Source organism: Triticum aestivum, chromosome 6B, assembly GCF_018294505.1.
Source record: "Triticum aestivum cultivar Chinese Spring chromosome 6B, IWGSC CS RefSeq v2.1, whole genome shotgun sequence".
Taxonomy (NCBI): Eukaryota; Viridiplantae; Streptophyta; class Magnoliopsida; order Poales; family Poaceae; genus Triticum; species Triticum aestivum.
In genome coordinates, this window is record NC_057810.1 from 701278626 (window position 1) to 701293712 (window position 15087).

The following is a 15087-nucleotide window of genomic DNA, read 5'->3' on the forward strand; positions in this document are numbered from 1 at the left end:
AGAGGCGTCACTCAAAGAGATGAGGATCAGAGAAGATTGCGTCACCAAGGCTCGGGCACAAGTGCTGAAGCGCCAATTTCACAAGTTGCAGATGGAGGAAACTGAATCGGTGAACGACTATGCCATGCGTCTGACTACTTTGGTGGGAGAGATCCGCGCGCTTGTTGCAAAACTTGAGGAGACCGAGATTGTAGAGAAGTGAAGTTTTTCAGTTCGGTCACTGATAAATTCACGCACATCATCGGCAAGCTCGATCAGCTTTACGACATCGACGACATGACCATAACGGAGGCGATCGGACGCTTGCGGACATGGAAAGAGAATGCTCGTGGTTGTCAGAAAGGCAAAGGAGGAGGTGGTGACCAACTCATGTACTCGCGCGCAGATTGGGAGTCCCCAAGTAGCAAAGGAAGGTGCAACGTCGGCGAAGGCTCAAACAACGCGAAGAGCGGCGGACAAACCGGAAAAGGCAAAGCAAAAGGCAAGCCACAAGGTCGTGGTAAGGCGGACCGATCTAAAGAGCGGAAGCCACGGAACTTGGATATATCCGAGGTCAAGTGCTATAACTGCAATGAGATGAGTCACTTTGCGAAGAATTTTCCGGAGCCTAACAAGCGGGAGATCAAGGCAAATTTGGCGAAGTAGGAAGACGAACGTCCAGGTCTTCTGATGGCCGAAGTTTGTGATCTCGTCCAAACAACGGTTGTGAAACCAAACCAGAAGGTGCTACTTCATGAGGAAAAGGTAACACCAAAGTTATCCGGGAGCCAGAACGTGTCGTGGTATCTAGACACGGGTGCTAGTAACCACATGACGGGGTGCAAGGAGAAGTTCATCGAGCTAGAATATGATGTTCAAGGCTCGGTCAAGTTCGGTGATGGTTCAAATGTGGAGATTTGCGGGCAAGGTTCTGTCCTCTTCGAGGGTCTCACAGGAGAACATCGCATACTCACCGGAGTGTACTACATCCCACGACTTCAAAACAACATCATCTTTATCGGGAAACTTGACGAGAATGGATGCAAGGTGGATATCGAGAACGGAGTGATAACGATCTTCGACAACCTCCGAAACGTGCTAGAGCATGTGAATCGCACGCGGAACGGGCTCTATATTCTCAACCTTGATCAATCTCAACCGGAGTGTTGGCTCGCCAAGAGTGATGATGATTCGTGGTTATGGCATGCTAGATTTTGACACGTTAACTTCTATGCCTTGAAGAAGATGTCAAAGATGGAGATGGTATCTGGGATGCCATTTATCGACCATGTCAATCGAGTATGTGACGGGTGCTTGGTTGGAAAACAACATCACAGGCCGTTCTCTCCTCAGTCTACCTATCGTGCAAGTGATGCACTCGAGCTGCTCCATGGTGATCTATGTGGCCCTATCACCCCAGCAACTCACGGAGGAAAGAAGTACTTCTTCCTTGTGGTAGATGACTACTCGAGATATATGTGGGTCGTTCTCCTACGATCTAAAGATGAGGCGTTTGAAGCGTTTAAGAAGCTGAAGGCTGCAACGGAGATGGAACACAAGCTGAAGGTTCGCGCTCTACGGACAGATCGCGGCGGAGAGTTTACGTCAAACGAGTTCAACGACTACTGCGAGAAGATTGGCATAAAGAGGTTCCTCACGACACCTTATACGCCACAGCAGAACGGGGTTGTTGAAAGGCGCAATCGAACCGTCGTTGACATGGCGAGAAGTTTACTCAAGAGCAAGAACTTGCCGGGGACTTTTTGGGGAGAAGCTATCTCGACGGCGGTCTATCTTCTCAACCGGGATCCAACAAAGGCAGTGATCGGCAAGACTCCGTATGAATCAATTTACGGATGTAAGCCGAATGTGTCTCATCTACGGACATTCGGGTGCGTGGCGCATGTGAAAACGGCGGAGCCGCATCTCTCAAAGCTTGCCGATCGTAGCACCAAGATGGTGTTTATCGGATACGAGAGGAGTTCCGGCACCAAGGCATACGGCTTCTACAATCCACGAACCAAGCGTCTAAGCATTTCACGCGGCTTTGTGTTTGAAGAAAACCAAGCGTGGAATTCGAGCGCGGCAGCCGACGATGCTCCAAAAGGTAACATATTCACAGTTGAATTTCTAACTGATGATGATGCAAGGGAGGATGTCCAGGTGGTTGGCAAGACACCCAACCAAGGTGACCGCAAAGGCAGTGATAACCATGGTGCCGATACCGACGACGACGCGCATGGGTCGCAAGGTGATAGCGACAACGACGCGCATGACACGGGCGGAGATCTCGACGACGAAAATGAGGCGCATAGTGACAATGGCAATCAAGATGATGGTCATGGTCACGATGACTATGCCAACGATGCAGATGTCAACGATGCGGATGCCAACGACCCGACATCTACCACGCCCGAGACTCGTCAATCTTCCTCAAGTGCATCGACGCCGACACAATTTGTGTCGCCCCCTTCACAAGCCACAACGGATTCTTCCGGGCCTCGTCGCTACAAGACCCTCAAGAAAGTCTACAAGTACGCAAAGCCAGTTACACTTGAGTACTCCGATTTGTGTTTACTCGGAGTTAAGGACCCAGCGAACTTCGTAGAGGCGAGCAAAATTTCAAGTTGGATGCACGCCATGGATGAGGAGATGAAGGCGATCGAGAGCAATGGCACGAGGCATTTGGTAACCCGACCTCCGAACCAAAAGGCCATAGGTTTGAAGTGGGTTTACAAGTTGAAGAAGGACACAAAAGGTGCCATTGTGAAGTACAAGGCAAGACTCGTTGCAAAGGGCTACGTACAACGTCAAGGAGTTGACTATGAGGAGGTGTTTGCACCGGTTGCTCGAATCGAGAAGGTGAGAGTGCTCCTAGCTTTGGCAGCACAAAAGGATTGGAAGGTTCATCATATGGATGTTAAATCCGCTTTCCTCATCGGTGACCTTATAGAAGAAGTATACGTGGAACAACCCCTCAGCTACGAGAAGAAAAGAGACGAAGGAAAAGTGTACAAGCTCAAGAAGGCACTTTATGGGCTGAAGCAAGCGCGAAGAGCTTGGAACTCAAAGTTAGACCAAAGATTGGTCTCACTCGGGTTCAAAAGACCCCTCGACGATCCAAATGACAGTCTACCAAGCACCGAAAAACAGGTGAAGGTTGAAGACGCGACTAAGAAGGAGCGCTGGCGTCAAGCTACGGACGAGCCCACGGCAGCAAAGACGGTCCCTAAGATGCTACGAAAAATGGCAAAAGCAATGCCAAAGATTATGACTATGAATAGTAGTAGTCGCATTTGGGATCCAGGTCGAAACCAGGATGTCATGCTTAGGGGGTTGACTGTAAGGAATAAGCACGGCACCGTGTACGTCTCGAGTACGTGTCCGTGTAGTGCTAGAAGTCCTAGCTGACTAGGTTAGCTGAGGTTGCTGGCTTAGTAGTATATATATACGTACCCCTGTAATCTTTGTACCAACAAAACAGTTCAAAGCAATAAAGAAAAGTAAGGCACGTCAAGAGCCTTTGGCTATCAATCCATCGATCAGTTTTGTTCTGCCGAGAGGTTTCGCCGAGACAGCCGATTGCTAGCTTCGCTAGTTGCAAGCTCGCCAGTTCTACGTACAGGAATCAATTAAGTTGCTTGCCTGCTAGCTAGCTTTGCACATCGTACGTGTATTTGCTCCTGGGAGTTTTGGTCTAGCGATCAAAAACCAACATTTTTCTACTAGTGGATCCTCCACAGTTGGTCAGTGAATTAATCCAACAAACTTTTATACATGTTGATGCATAGGCCATCCTCTCAATACCACTCTGTAACATGGCAGTTGACGACTTCTGGTCATGCCAATACGACCAAAAGGGCATCTTCTCTGTCAGGTCAGCATACAGAATGATAGTTTTGACAAAGCATCGGAGAGAAGCTTGGCTAGAGGGACATGCGGGACCCTCAGGCGGACCAGCGATCATGGACTAATCTTTGGAAGGTTCAGGTTCCGTTAAAAATTCGTATATTCCTATGGAGACTTGCTGAACAGTCTATACCTTCAGAGATCTTCTCCATCACCGTAATATGGCAACTTGCAGTAATTATAAGCTCTACAGAATGGAGGACTCATTGCGCCACTCGCTTCTGGACTGCACGACATCACGTTGTGTATGGGAGCTTACTGATGGAGGAATAGTTCACGCCATGCACCAATCCAGGGAACTGGACGCAAAACGTCAGGTTTTTACTATGTTGGACTCACTACCACACAACCAGTTTATACGGTTGCTGGTTACTCTCTGGGCGATATGGCACGCACGACGCAAGGCAATTCATGAAGCTGTCTTCCAGAGTCCGAGAGGTACACATGAATTCATAGAGAGATTCTTCATTTGTGAGATAAATGCTATTAAACCTGCACATACCATTATACGCCATGTAAGCATGCAAGTCATGGCTGGCCCAACCTGGGTCGCTCCTCCAGTGGGATCAGCCAAAGTAAAGGTAGACGGAGCTGTTGGCAATTCATCTAATCATGGATATGTTAGTGCTATTTGCATAGGTGCCCAAGGGAATTATCTTGGATCCTCGGCACTGGTTTTTGCTGGGGTAACCGACCCGACTATGCTTGAAGCTTTAGCATGCCGAGAGGCCATGGCCCTATCATCTGACCTGTTACAAACAAGCATCATTAATTGTTGCATCAGATTGTAAAGGTGTCGTGTCAAACATAAAAGGACGGCACTGGCAGGAAACATCGTCATATCATCCGGGAGATAAAGATTATGGCATCGGAGTTCCAAGAATGCTCTTTCGTTTTCGAAGGAAGAGCTCGAATCTGGAGGCACATAGCCTCGCTAAACATGTGCTTAGTTTATCTGCAGGTCGTCATTTATGGCTTTTGCGACCTCCTTTCAATTGTATTCCTCAAAACATTATTGAGCAATAAAGAGCAAGCGTGTGTTAGCCTCACAAAAAAAAGTTGGAGGTGATCCTAACGTGCCTAAGACTAGCCATAATGGTGAGTAACATACACATATCCCTAGACTATGTTACTACCTTCATAGTGGGTAGTAACATAAGTGTGATAACATGCAAAGCTTCATTTATTAGGTTATAGACTCATATTGCATTGGGACATGTGGTGTTACAGTAACTAGCTAAGTTACTATAACTACCTCTCTCCTCATTAACTCACTGCCACATAAGCAAATTTGCTGAGTTGGACTCGATGTTACTGCTGAAATTACTCACACTGTGGGTAGTCTAAGATGGTAGGTTTTGTAGAGTGGGAGTAAAGGTGGGGGTAAATAGTGGCTAGGGCAATTATCAGTCCAATTTTTGCGAGCCCTTTTTCTTTGTCTCTGTCTTTTTCTTCTTTACTTATTTTTGCATGCTTGCAATTTCTAATAGACCGCCGGTTGTGTGGTTTGAACCTGCCCCAAACTCATGTCTTTGTTACATTCAAAAACAGAAAGGAAACCCGTCTTCTTGTGTAACTAGCTAAGGGTGTTTTAGCATGGCAAGCCAGGCCAGGGTTGGCCTACCTTGGCTGCTTTCCAACTAATAACTGACCTAAAAGGAGCAGCAGACGCCATGGCTGCTCGGCGAGATAATGTTTCCTACTCCTGCGTCGTACAATCTCAAAGCACCGGTCCCATTTAGAATGCCGCCGTGACGGGATCAGATGTACCGACCGGAACAGGACAACAGGTAATGGCGCGGCAAGACGCCGGCGAGCGCGCTTCGGACAAGGCAAGGGAGTGTCTCCTCCCTCGTCCGCGATCGAGCACGCACGTAATAACGGGCGGGATACGCGCGTTGTCGGTGATAGAGACGGCCGAGCAGCTGAATTGCATCGGATTGGCTTGAACAAATCGCTCTTCGCAGCCTGCTTCGTCCGCTGTATTTGAATATGGCTAGCTAGTGGCTCGGTGCTCGGTTTAGCCCAGAACATTTTTTACCCCGGAAGAGACAGAAGTCTCATGTGATGTGACTCCTCTCTGATGCGAGTGTAATTGATTACTGGCTGAGACAGCTTGCCACCATCAATCGGACAGCTATGTCCATGTATGTACGTAGTACCTACCTCTTTTGTTTTGTCAGCCCCTCCAAAAAAAGACACACAACTTGGTTGCCAGGAGGTCTGGAGGTACAAACATTATCATGTGCAACTACTCGATAAGCCACCCGTCGCCATGTGCAATCGTGCATCGTTCCTGGAGCTCCGCCCGCGACGACGATAGTCCCACGAAATGGATGCATCATGGATCTGATTCAGAGACGCATGTGTAGCAGGCAGCCTGCATAAACAACCATATCCCCATTTGATTGGCTCCAAATTAACGGAATCGGAATGAAAAAAATAGCGCGCTACAGAAAATAGCGCGGCCCCTAAAAATATACTATTAGTATACTATAGCGCGCTACAACGTGCTATTAGCGAGACATTAGACATAAATTAATTTAGCGACGCAATTCTTTACACGCTATAGCGTGCTATTAGCGGCGCTATAGCGCGCTATTTTTTCAATGTTCGGATGCTTTGCTTCGTTGCCCATCCGAACCCCTCGCGGCCTCCCCTGTTTGACCTTGAGATGGCGATGCTATCCATAGTTCCATACACACATCATCCTGCCTATAAGTACCACATCCTATCTTTGCTCAATCCACACCCAGGAAGCGCACGACAGCTATAGCACCAAGCTGATAGGAAGCAATCATTGGCCAGTCGATCATGGCGAGGATTCAGCTTTCTGCCATAGCGGCCTTCGCAGTCTTCCTCGCGCTGGCCGCCCCCTCCATTGCCGGCGACCCCGACATGCTCCAGGACGTCTGCGTCGCCGACCTGAAATCCTGTGAGTCATCACTTCTGCTCAATTATACACACATCTTTGTTTCTCAACTTCGTTGTGTGCTGGCTCTTGCTGACATGGCGTTTTCTTGAAAACGGCAGCGATCAAGCTGAACGGGTTCCCGTGCAAGGCGGAGATCACGGCGGACGACTTCTTCTTCGCCGGTCTCAAGAAGCCCGGCAACACAAACAACCCTGCAGGGTCGAACGTCACGGCGGCGAACGTGCAGTCATTTTCCGGGGTGAACACGCTTGGTGTGTCAATGGCCCGCATCGACTACGCGCCGGGAGGCCAGAACCCGCCGCACACCCACCCGCGTGCCACCGAGATTATCTTTGTACTCGACGGAGTCCTCGAGGTGGGCTTCATCACCACTGCCAACAAGCTCTTCACCAAGACCATCACCGTCGGAGACGTGTTCGTCTTCCCGCGTGGGCTCGTGCACTTCCAGCAAAACAGGGGACATGTCCCCGCCTCTGTCATCGCCGGCTTCAACAGCCAGCTCCAGGGCACGCAAGCCATCGCCACCACGCTCTTCGCTGCCGCGCCGCCAGTGCCTAGCGACGTGCTGGCCAAGGCCTTCCGGGTCGGTACCGAAGAGATCGACGCCGTCAAGGCCAAGTTTCAGTAGTGTGGGTGCCTCCGGAGTTGGCAACTCTCCATCCGTTTCGGAAGAATAACGGTGTGTTCATTGCTGAATAAATGATAGTCAAGCGAGGTGTAGCGTGCAGTTGATTTGTTGATGTGTATGTTCCATTTGTTTTCTTTAAAAAATACGAAATTGTTTCTCATTCACATAGTGTATGTTCACTTTAGTAACGTGTCCTCCATTTCTTATAGGGCCGACCAGACCCTATAAGGTGTGTGATGTTCACGCTAGATGGTTTATAGGGCCGACCAGACCCACTCATCTTTCATCCATGTCTCTTGCTACCTCTGTGCGACCCATGCCCACCTCAATGTTGCATCCTAGCCACCTCCACATCACTCTTTCATTCCTCCCCCCCCCCCCCCCCCCCCCCCCGCGCGTCATCCTCGTTGTGTCCCTTTGTCCGGGAGCACACACACATAATAACGAGCAGGGTATGTGCATTGTCGGTGGTATAGATAAGAAGCCAGCTATTGGTTTACTTTGTAGTTGTCTAGCAGAAGTCGCTTGAGTTTCTACCCACTCAGTGAGTTTACCTGGTCCGTCATCCATTTGTCAAGTTGATCAATTCCACAACACAATTTTGACATGTGCTATGTATGTACACACTAGAACAACATATTTCTTCTTTACTTTTTGATTTGATGAGGTGTCTCCGTCATAAGATGCTATTGGAAGCCTAGGTTGCACAATACCACTAGTTCTATTCTACTATGTACGAAAGCTGTCGCAGCTCATCTTCGCAAGCAGCGAAAGTTAAAACCATTCTTCACAGCAAAACCAGGATATGTATGATTCATGATTATATGGAAAATGACTCCTCACTGATGCAAGTGAGATTGACTGCTCACTGAGACAGCTCGCCACCAACTGGGCAGGTTATACATGTACATGTAAGTAGCACATGTAAACTTTGGTGGAAGCATCTCATCCTCTATAGAGAGCTCGAGAGTCTCTTAATAAATGGGAGATAGATACAAATCATATGACTATCAACCGGCTAACAACTCTATCTAGGGTGTCACGGACGGCATGGTGATACAAATCTAATGATACTTATTTTGTTTTTTTACTTAACATGTTCGTGACCAATTTTATATTAGAAAATATGAATAATTATAGTATCAAATTAATACAATATTGAAATGAGATCCATCATGGAATATATATTTCAATACTAGATTCATCATGTCACTAGTCTAATAAACTTACCACCGCATTTAGTCAAAATAAACTTGCTTAAACTATAAAAACTTTGACTTAAGACAATTTAGTATATGAAGTAAATAAACTCTTTTGTGCTATCTGTCGTTCCAAAAATAGAAACTCTAACACTACAAACTCAGCATATGCAATTACACGGCAAACCACCATCGACAAATGTCGACAAATGCCCCACCACAATGACCATGAGGCCGCCTCGTCCACGTCCAGCACCGTCAACATGGCGGACTCTGGCGAGGAAGAATAGGAAATGGGGCGTGGACATGCCCGGTGTCCCACGTGGGCCATGCCCCACATCTTATTCTTTCACTCCCGCAGCTTCACTTCCCGAGGCTCACGGCCGGTGAGCTTGCCGTTGACAGATGGATATTGATTCTGTTTTAAGGGTCCGTGTTGCAGATGTCCGTACCTTATCCTATATACATAACATAGTGATCCCCACTAACTTATTTATCCCAACATGCAAGCATGCCAACTATGAATGAGACAAAGCCCACCTCAACATGCAATTAAGTATAGAGAAAGACAAACTAGAAATATTCAACCATGCATGCATGGAAAAATGTTTTTCTTTTAATTATTCTAGATATGTTTATATTTTACAACTCTATATAATCTCTACTCCTAATAAACGAGTTGGTTGAATAGTCCTACCACTTTCGTCTGGGTTTTTTCGTCCCACCTCCCACCACCCCCTTCCATCGGTTTTCCTCTTTTCTCGTCTGGCCAGCAATACCCAACATATTTATGGTAATCAATCACAATTAATCCACATATGGTAAGGCTATAAACTTAGAAATCTCAAATATGATAATTATAGTAATAAATCAATCCAGGTATGGTAAGGCCATGACTTAGGAAATTTCGAATATGGTATTTATATGTTAATAAATTTGAATTACCCCAAAGGCTATCAATCCAGGTATGGTAAAGCCATAACTCAGGAAATTTTGATTATGATAATTATATGGTAACAAATTTAAATTACCTCAAAGCCTATCCCTACTCCTAATCTACTCCTAATGAAACAATCCGTAGTCGTTTCGTTTCGCTACATTGATCGAAGCCGCGAGTCGATTGAAAGGAAATCCCCCACCGTCGAAGGAAGTCAATCTCACCCGAGTCCCGGCCCCATCCCTCGTTTTCCCTTCCTAATCTCCTGATAAAGATCCACATCCCTCCTCTACCGCCAGCTCCATCCTCTGCACCCGACCGCCGCCCCCTCGCCTTCGCCACCGCCACCGCCATCGCCAGCCTATGCGTCCGCCTTTAGAGCATCTCCAACAGCCTCGCTAAACTAGCGTCGCGCCGCAAATTAGGCCGTTTTAGCGCGCGCGTAACGCGGCGGGCGGCTCCAGCGGGCGCGCAAAAACTGCGCGCGCGCTATAACGAGTTGGGCGCGCGGTCGGATACGCTATCCCGTGCGGTGTATTTGGGGCGCCCGCTTCCGCGCGCGGCACACTCGAGCGCTCGCGCCGCACTCTCTCCTCTCCCACTTCCACCCCCATCCGGCCGCGTCGCCGCCGCCGCCCGTGTCCCCCGGCGACCGTTCCGGCGCTTCCCCCGCCTATCCCCGCGCCGCCGCGCTTCCGCCCCCCCCCCCCTCCTAGTCCCGCCGGCCCTCACATGCGCCCGTCGTCCGAGGAACAGCGCCCGAGCGCTCGCTATCGCGCCGCGCCCGCAAGGTGTTCGGCAAAACGCCTACAAGGTATGTATTGCTCAAACTTGATGAATTTGGTGCATGTTTTTAATTGTAGTTTTTATAGTATAGTATTGAACATTGTAGATGAGTTCGTCGTATGATTCTTCCGAAGAAGAATTTGATATGGAAGAGGAGGAGGATCTTGCAATGATCCTAGCTATGCATATCAACAAAAAACCGAAGCACGGTGGTTCGGTTATGGGTCGGGAGAAAATTTGGAGAGATAGGATTGATGCCCATAACAGATTGATGAGGAACTATTTCGTGGAGAATTCCACATACCCGGAGTCGTATTTTCGTCGCCGGTTTAGGATGAGCACCGACTTGTTCAGGTGCATTGCAGAAAAACTAGCAAGCCATGACCGGTTTTTTAGCAAAGGAGGAATGCCGCTGGAGAGCTCGGGCATAGCACCTTTCTGAAGGTGACAGCCGCTTTGCGTATGTTGGCATACGGTATCCAGGCTGATCTAGTTGATGATCACTTGGCTATGGGTGAGAGCCAAGCCATCATGTGTGTCAAGCGCTTTGCAGTGGGAATTATGCAAGTGTTTGGCGAGGAGTATTTGAGATCTTCCAATGTTGAAGACGTCGCGATGCTATTGGCGATGAACAAAGCTCGCGGCTTTCCTGGCATGCTTGGCTCAATAGATTGGATGCATTGGAGTTGGAAGAATTGTCCAAAGGCATGGCATGGGCAATTCCACCGCCAAAAAAGGGGGTCCACTATAATCCTTGAAGCGGTGGCCGATCAGGAGACTTGGATTTGGCATGCATTCTTTGGAATGCCTGGATCTTTGAATGACATCAATGTTGTCAACCGGTCACCACTAATGAATAAGATTGCAAATGGTGAGTTGCCACCGGTGCAGTTTGTAGCAAATGGCCGTACGTACAACTATGGCTATTATTTAGCGGATGACATCTATCCAAAGTGGCAAACCTTCATGAAGCCGTTGAAAAAGTCGGAAGGTAAGAAAAATCTTGATTTTCACAATGCTCAGGCGGCGGCTAGAAAAGATGTGGAGAGAGCATTTGGGATTTTGCAAGCCCAATTTGCTATTGTGAGAGGACCGGCTAGATTTTGGGTGGGTTTATTGTAGTATTTGTTGTACTAAACTATTTGTTTGGGTTGTAATAACGAAATTGAACTATTTATTGTTGATTTATTTTGTTTGTTTGATCATTTTTATTTTTATTTGAAATGTATATGTGGTTTGTGTGTGCCACGCGCGCTGTATTTTTGCGCGCTGCATTATAGCGCGGCTGCTGGAGTCAGCGCTGGCGGCCGCGCTAAACCAGCCGAAGCGCACGCACCATACTAGTTTTTAGCGCGCGGCGCGAAGCGCGGCTGTTGGAGATGCTCTTACGGCCTCGACGCCTATGCCCCCTCCCACGCCATCCTCGCGCGCAAGCGCCGCCCGCACAGTCAGCCGCGTCGATGAGGTGGTCGATGACACTGGCGGTGGTCGGGTATAGGAAGGGCGACTCCGGCGCGTTGTAGTAGGCATTGAGGAGCGCCGCCGTGGCCTCTCGGAGGAGCGTCCGGTAGGGGTCATCGCGGCCGTCGAGCGCCTCCCGCAGCGTCATGTCCGGGCCGTATCGCCGCGCGGCCAGAGGGCCGAACGCCATGGCCACCGTCGTATTGGGCGTCACCACCTTCCAGTGGCACGGGTGCTCCGGCAGCGCCCACTGGTCGTACGCGCACGCCGAGCCGGAGCTAGAGCCCATGGGCTGATCCGGCTGCGAGAGGAGCGGCAAGACAGTATAGAGGGCGAGGCCGAGCATGCGGAAGGCGAGCGTGAGCTCGCGCGACTCGGCGTTGGCAGCGGCGGAGCAGTGGCCGGTGACGTGGATGACGCGCGCCGTGCAACGGTTCATGTCCGGCGACCCTCCATGCACACAGAGAAGCCGCGGAACCAGTTGGTGTTGCACTCCCGCACCGTGATCGGGGAGTCGTCACCACCGCACTGGATCGCCATCCATCCATCTGATTGCCATGCATGCACGTTGCATGTTGTGTTAGTAGGTGGGCGGTCATGGACGCGTGCGTGCGCGTGTAGGAGCGAGGTGGTTTACGTGCGTACGTACCCTCGTACCGTAGAGCGGGTGTCGACCTTGCACTGGTCGCAGAACACCATGCGGGCGACCACTGTGCTGCCGGTCGTCGCCTCCGTAACCGACACGGCCAACAGCAGCAGCAGCGCGGCCACCGCCGCCACGCTCGTCGCGGCGCGGCGCCGTTTTCTTTTTTGAGGGTACGGCGCGGCGCCGTTGAAGGGACCCGCCATGGCGTACCGATGCGGCTGACGTCAGCATCCTTTCAGGCTGCAGGACAAGGAGGTCCTCGAGCGGCTGCTGCTGGGTGGGGTGCCTTATGAGTTTGCATATTCTTCATGGTCGGGAAGCTACTTGGGTTCAGTGGCGGAGCTATGTGGAGCCCTGCAGGGGCCATGGCCCCCCCCCCCCCCCCCCCCCCCCCCCCATCATTGCTAAAAGCTATGAAGAAAAATTTTAAGAGCTTGCTTAGATTAGAAAAATTAGAGCCTTTGGCCCCCCCAAACATGCACAATTTGTGTTTGGCCCTCCCTGAAGATCTTGTCTAGCTCCGCCACTGCTTGGGTTGATGCTTGACATTTGCCCGCTTGGTTGTTGTGCATGTCCCACTGCTTGGGCGTGCAACAGCGCCTTGGGCATGTGGGGGTGGAGGCAATGGTTGAGGATGTCATTTACAATGCACAACGAGGTCAGCAACATCGGTTACCTGCATCTCGTGTATCATTTTAAGATGCAATATAGGAAGATTAGGATGTCCCTACGGTATGTGCACAATACCATCTACCTAGGCAAATTCTCCACTGGCCAGACTGGCGTTTTTTAAGTTAACTAGATACCCACTACAATGTTTTATAGTTTTAGCACATTGTAGATGCATTTGATGGATCATGGATGACTGATGGCATGGTGTTGTGTTTTTTTCCATGTGGTTTAGCACTCCACTGCTTATGTCACTGTGCCAACAACAACTGAGTCTCTCTTAATTTGCCATGAAGATACTTACTCGAACCAATGCTTCTGCCACCATCTTCAAATAAGTGCATACTTGGATTCTCTTGGTACACTAATTTTTCGGCATTTATTGATTTTTCACCACCTGTATATATTAGGATCTGCTATTCTGTATCTTTTCAATAGTAATAACTTGAAATATGCTTTTATCATTACTGTAAAGTTTATTGATGATGCTTTGTTTCAGGATACGTGGAGTGGCTATTTGCAATGCAGTTCATGGCAAATCGTAGATTGCATCGCTAAGCACCTCACTTATATTGGTAAGTTTTCATTTTTTTTCTATTTAAATTAAAATGGTTTGTATATTCTGCCGGAACAGTCACATGCCATATTAATTTCAGAAAAACAATTTCTAAGTTAGTGTTGTGCTTGCATGTATTGTATAGGAAGGTCGCTTTATTTGTTCTAGGGTCATTTTTGAACATGTTTATGTATTATAAGATCACGGGCATGTATTGATTATGAAATTATTTTGTTTCTAAAATGAAACTATTTTATCTATCAATAATATATGTAGGTTGCCTGCCGTGTCTTTTCTAGGTTTACCTTCCTTCATTATGTTGCATCATGTGATGTTACAATTGTGCAAAATAGTGGCTGATCGTGCAGGGCGAGCAATGGAGAAGGAAAATGCCATGGTGTACTTGATGGGAAAATACATATTAGTTCCTGAGTGTCCGTGAACCCTATATGAAAATTAAAGTTTACGGTCAAGATAATTTAATCTGTGTGGATGAATGTGATAGCTTGTTTGCCTGTCTTAATTATATAATAGATTTTTATTACACTTGTCGAAGTACCGTGCATATGAACCTAAAGACAACATTCCTACCTTGTAAGTAAATCTTAGTTTGTAATATATAATATCTTAAGCGTATCATGTCTCTCTATGTATCATCAAGTTACCTTGTAGGTGAAGAGGATTTTAGTTATTTTCCAATTGTTATACGCTATCATTTCTATGCATGCGAAATATGACATAATTTTTCTGTCCAAAAATACTTGTCAGAGAAATTGATGTGTCTAGACGTATTTTAATTGTAGATACATCCATTTTTATCTATTTCTTTCTCCGACAAATTTTTCTAGACGGGGGTTGTACATTATATGCGTAATCAAAAAGAATAAATTAAAAGCCCGTGGCAACACACGGACGTTCTACTAGTACATAGAAAGGAAGTGGCGAGTCGGTGGGCCGGGCGCCTGGGCTTGCCGCCTGCGGGTGGTCCACGGGATTATTTTTTGGATCCTTGGTCATGAATATCTTACCGAAAAAGGCTTCCACCCCTGTGCTCGCCTAAGTTACAAAAATCCTACCGAGTGAAGAGCAACCCTCTCACTCGGGGGCTTAGCTGCGGTCCAAGCACTCGCCTAAGTTATAAAATCCTACCGAGTGAAGAGCAACCCTCTCACTCGGAGGCTTAGCTGCAGCCCAGTGCTCGCCTAAGTGGACCAAAGAATAGGTCGATTGCAGAAAAGGCGCCTTGCTTTGAACCTGCAAAAGACATTTTGAGCCGAAGGCAGCCATATTCAAGCGCCAAATTCAAGTTTGAATCGGTATCTAAAGGAACCGAAAGTGCTCAGGCATCAAGCCTGTTAAGGTTTGTCGGTTACAATTCCACT

General features: G+C 48.2%; 1 protein-coding gene and 1 pseudogene across 1 annotated transcript; one reads left to right on the forward strand and one right to left on the reverse strand.

Annotated features, from left to right (window-relative positions):
* The first annotated feature begins 6593 nt into the window (after positions 1–6593).
* Positions 6594–7615, forward strand: LOC123134977 (germin-like protein 1-1). The gene is made up of 2 exons (XM_044554114.1): positions 6594–6823; positions 6922–7615. Exons 1-2 carry the CDS (start codon positions 6703–6705, stop codon positions 7449–7451), a joined length of 651 nt encoding a protein of 216 aa, XP_044410049.1. The 5' UTR covers positions 6594–6702; the 3' UTR covers positions 7452–7615.
* Positions 7616–11685: 4070 nt separating this feature from the next.
* On the reverse strand, positions 11686–12683 carry LOC123139671 (uncharacterized; annotated as a pseudogene).
* Positions 12684–15087: the final 2404 nt, after the last annotated feature.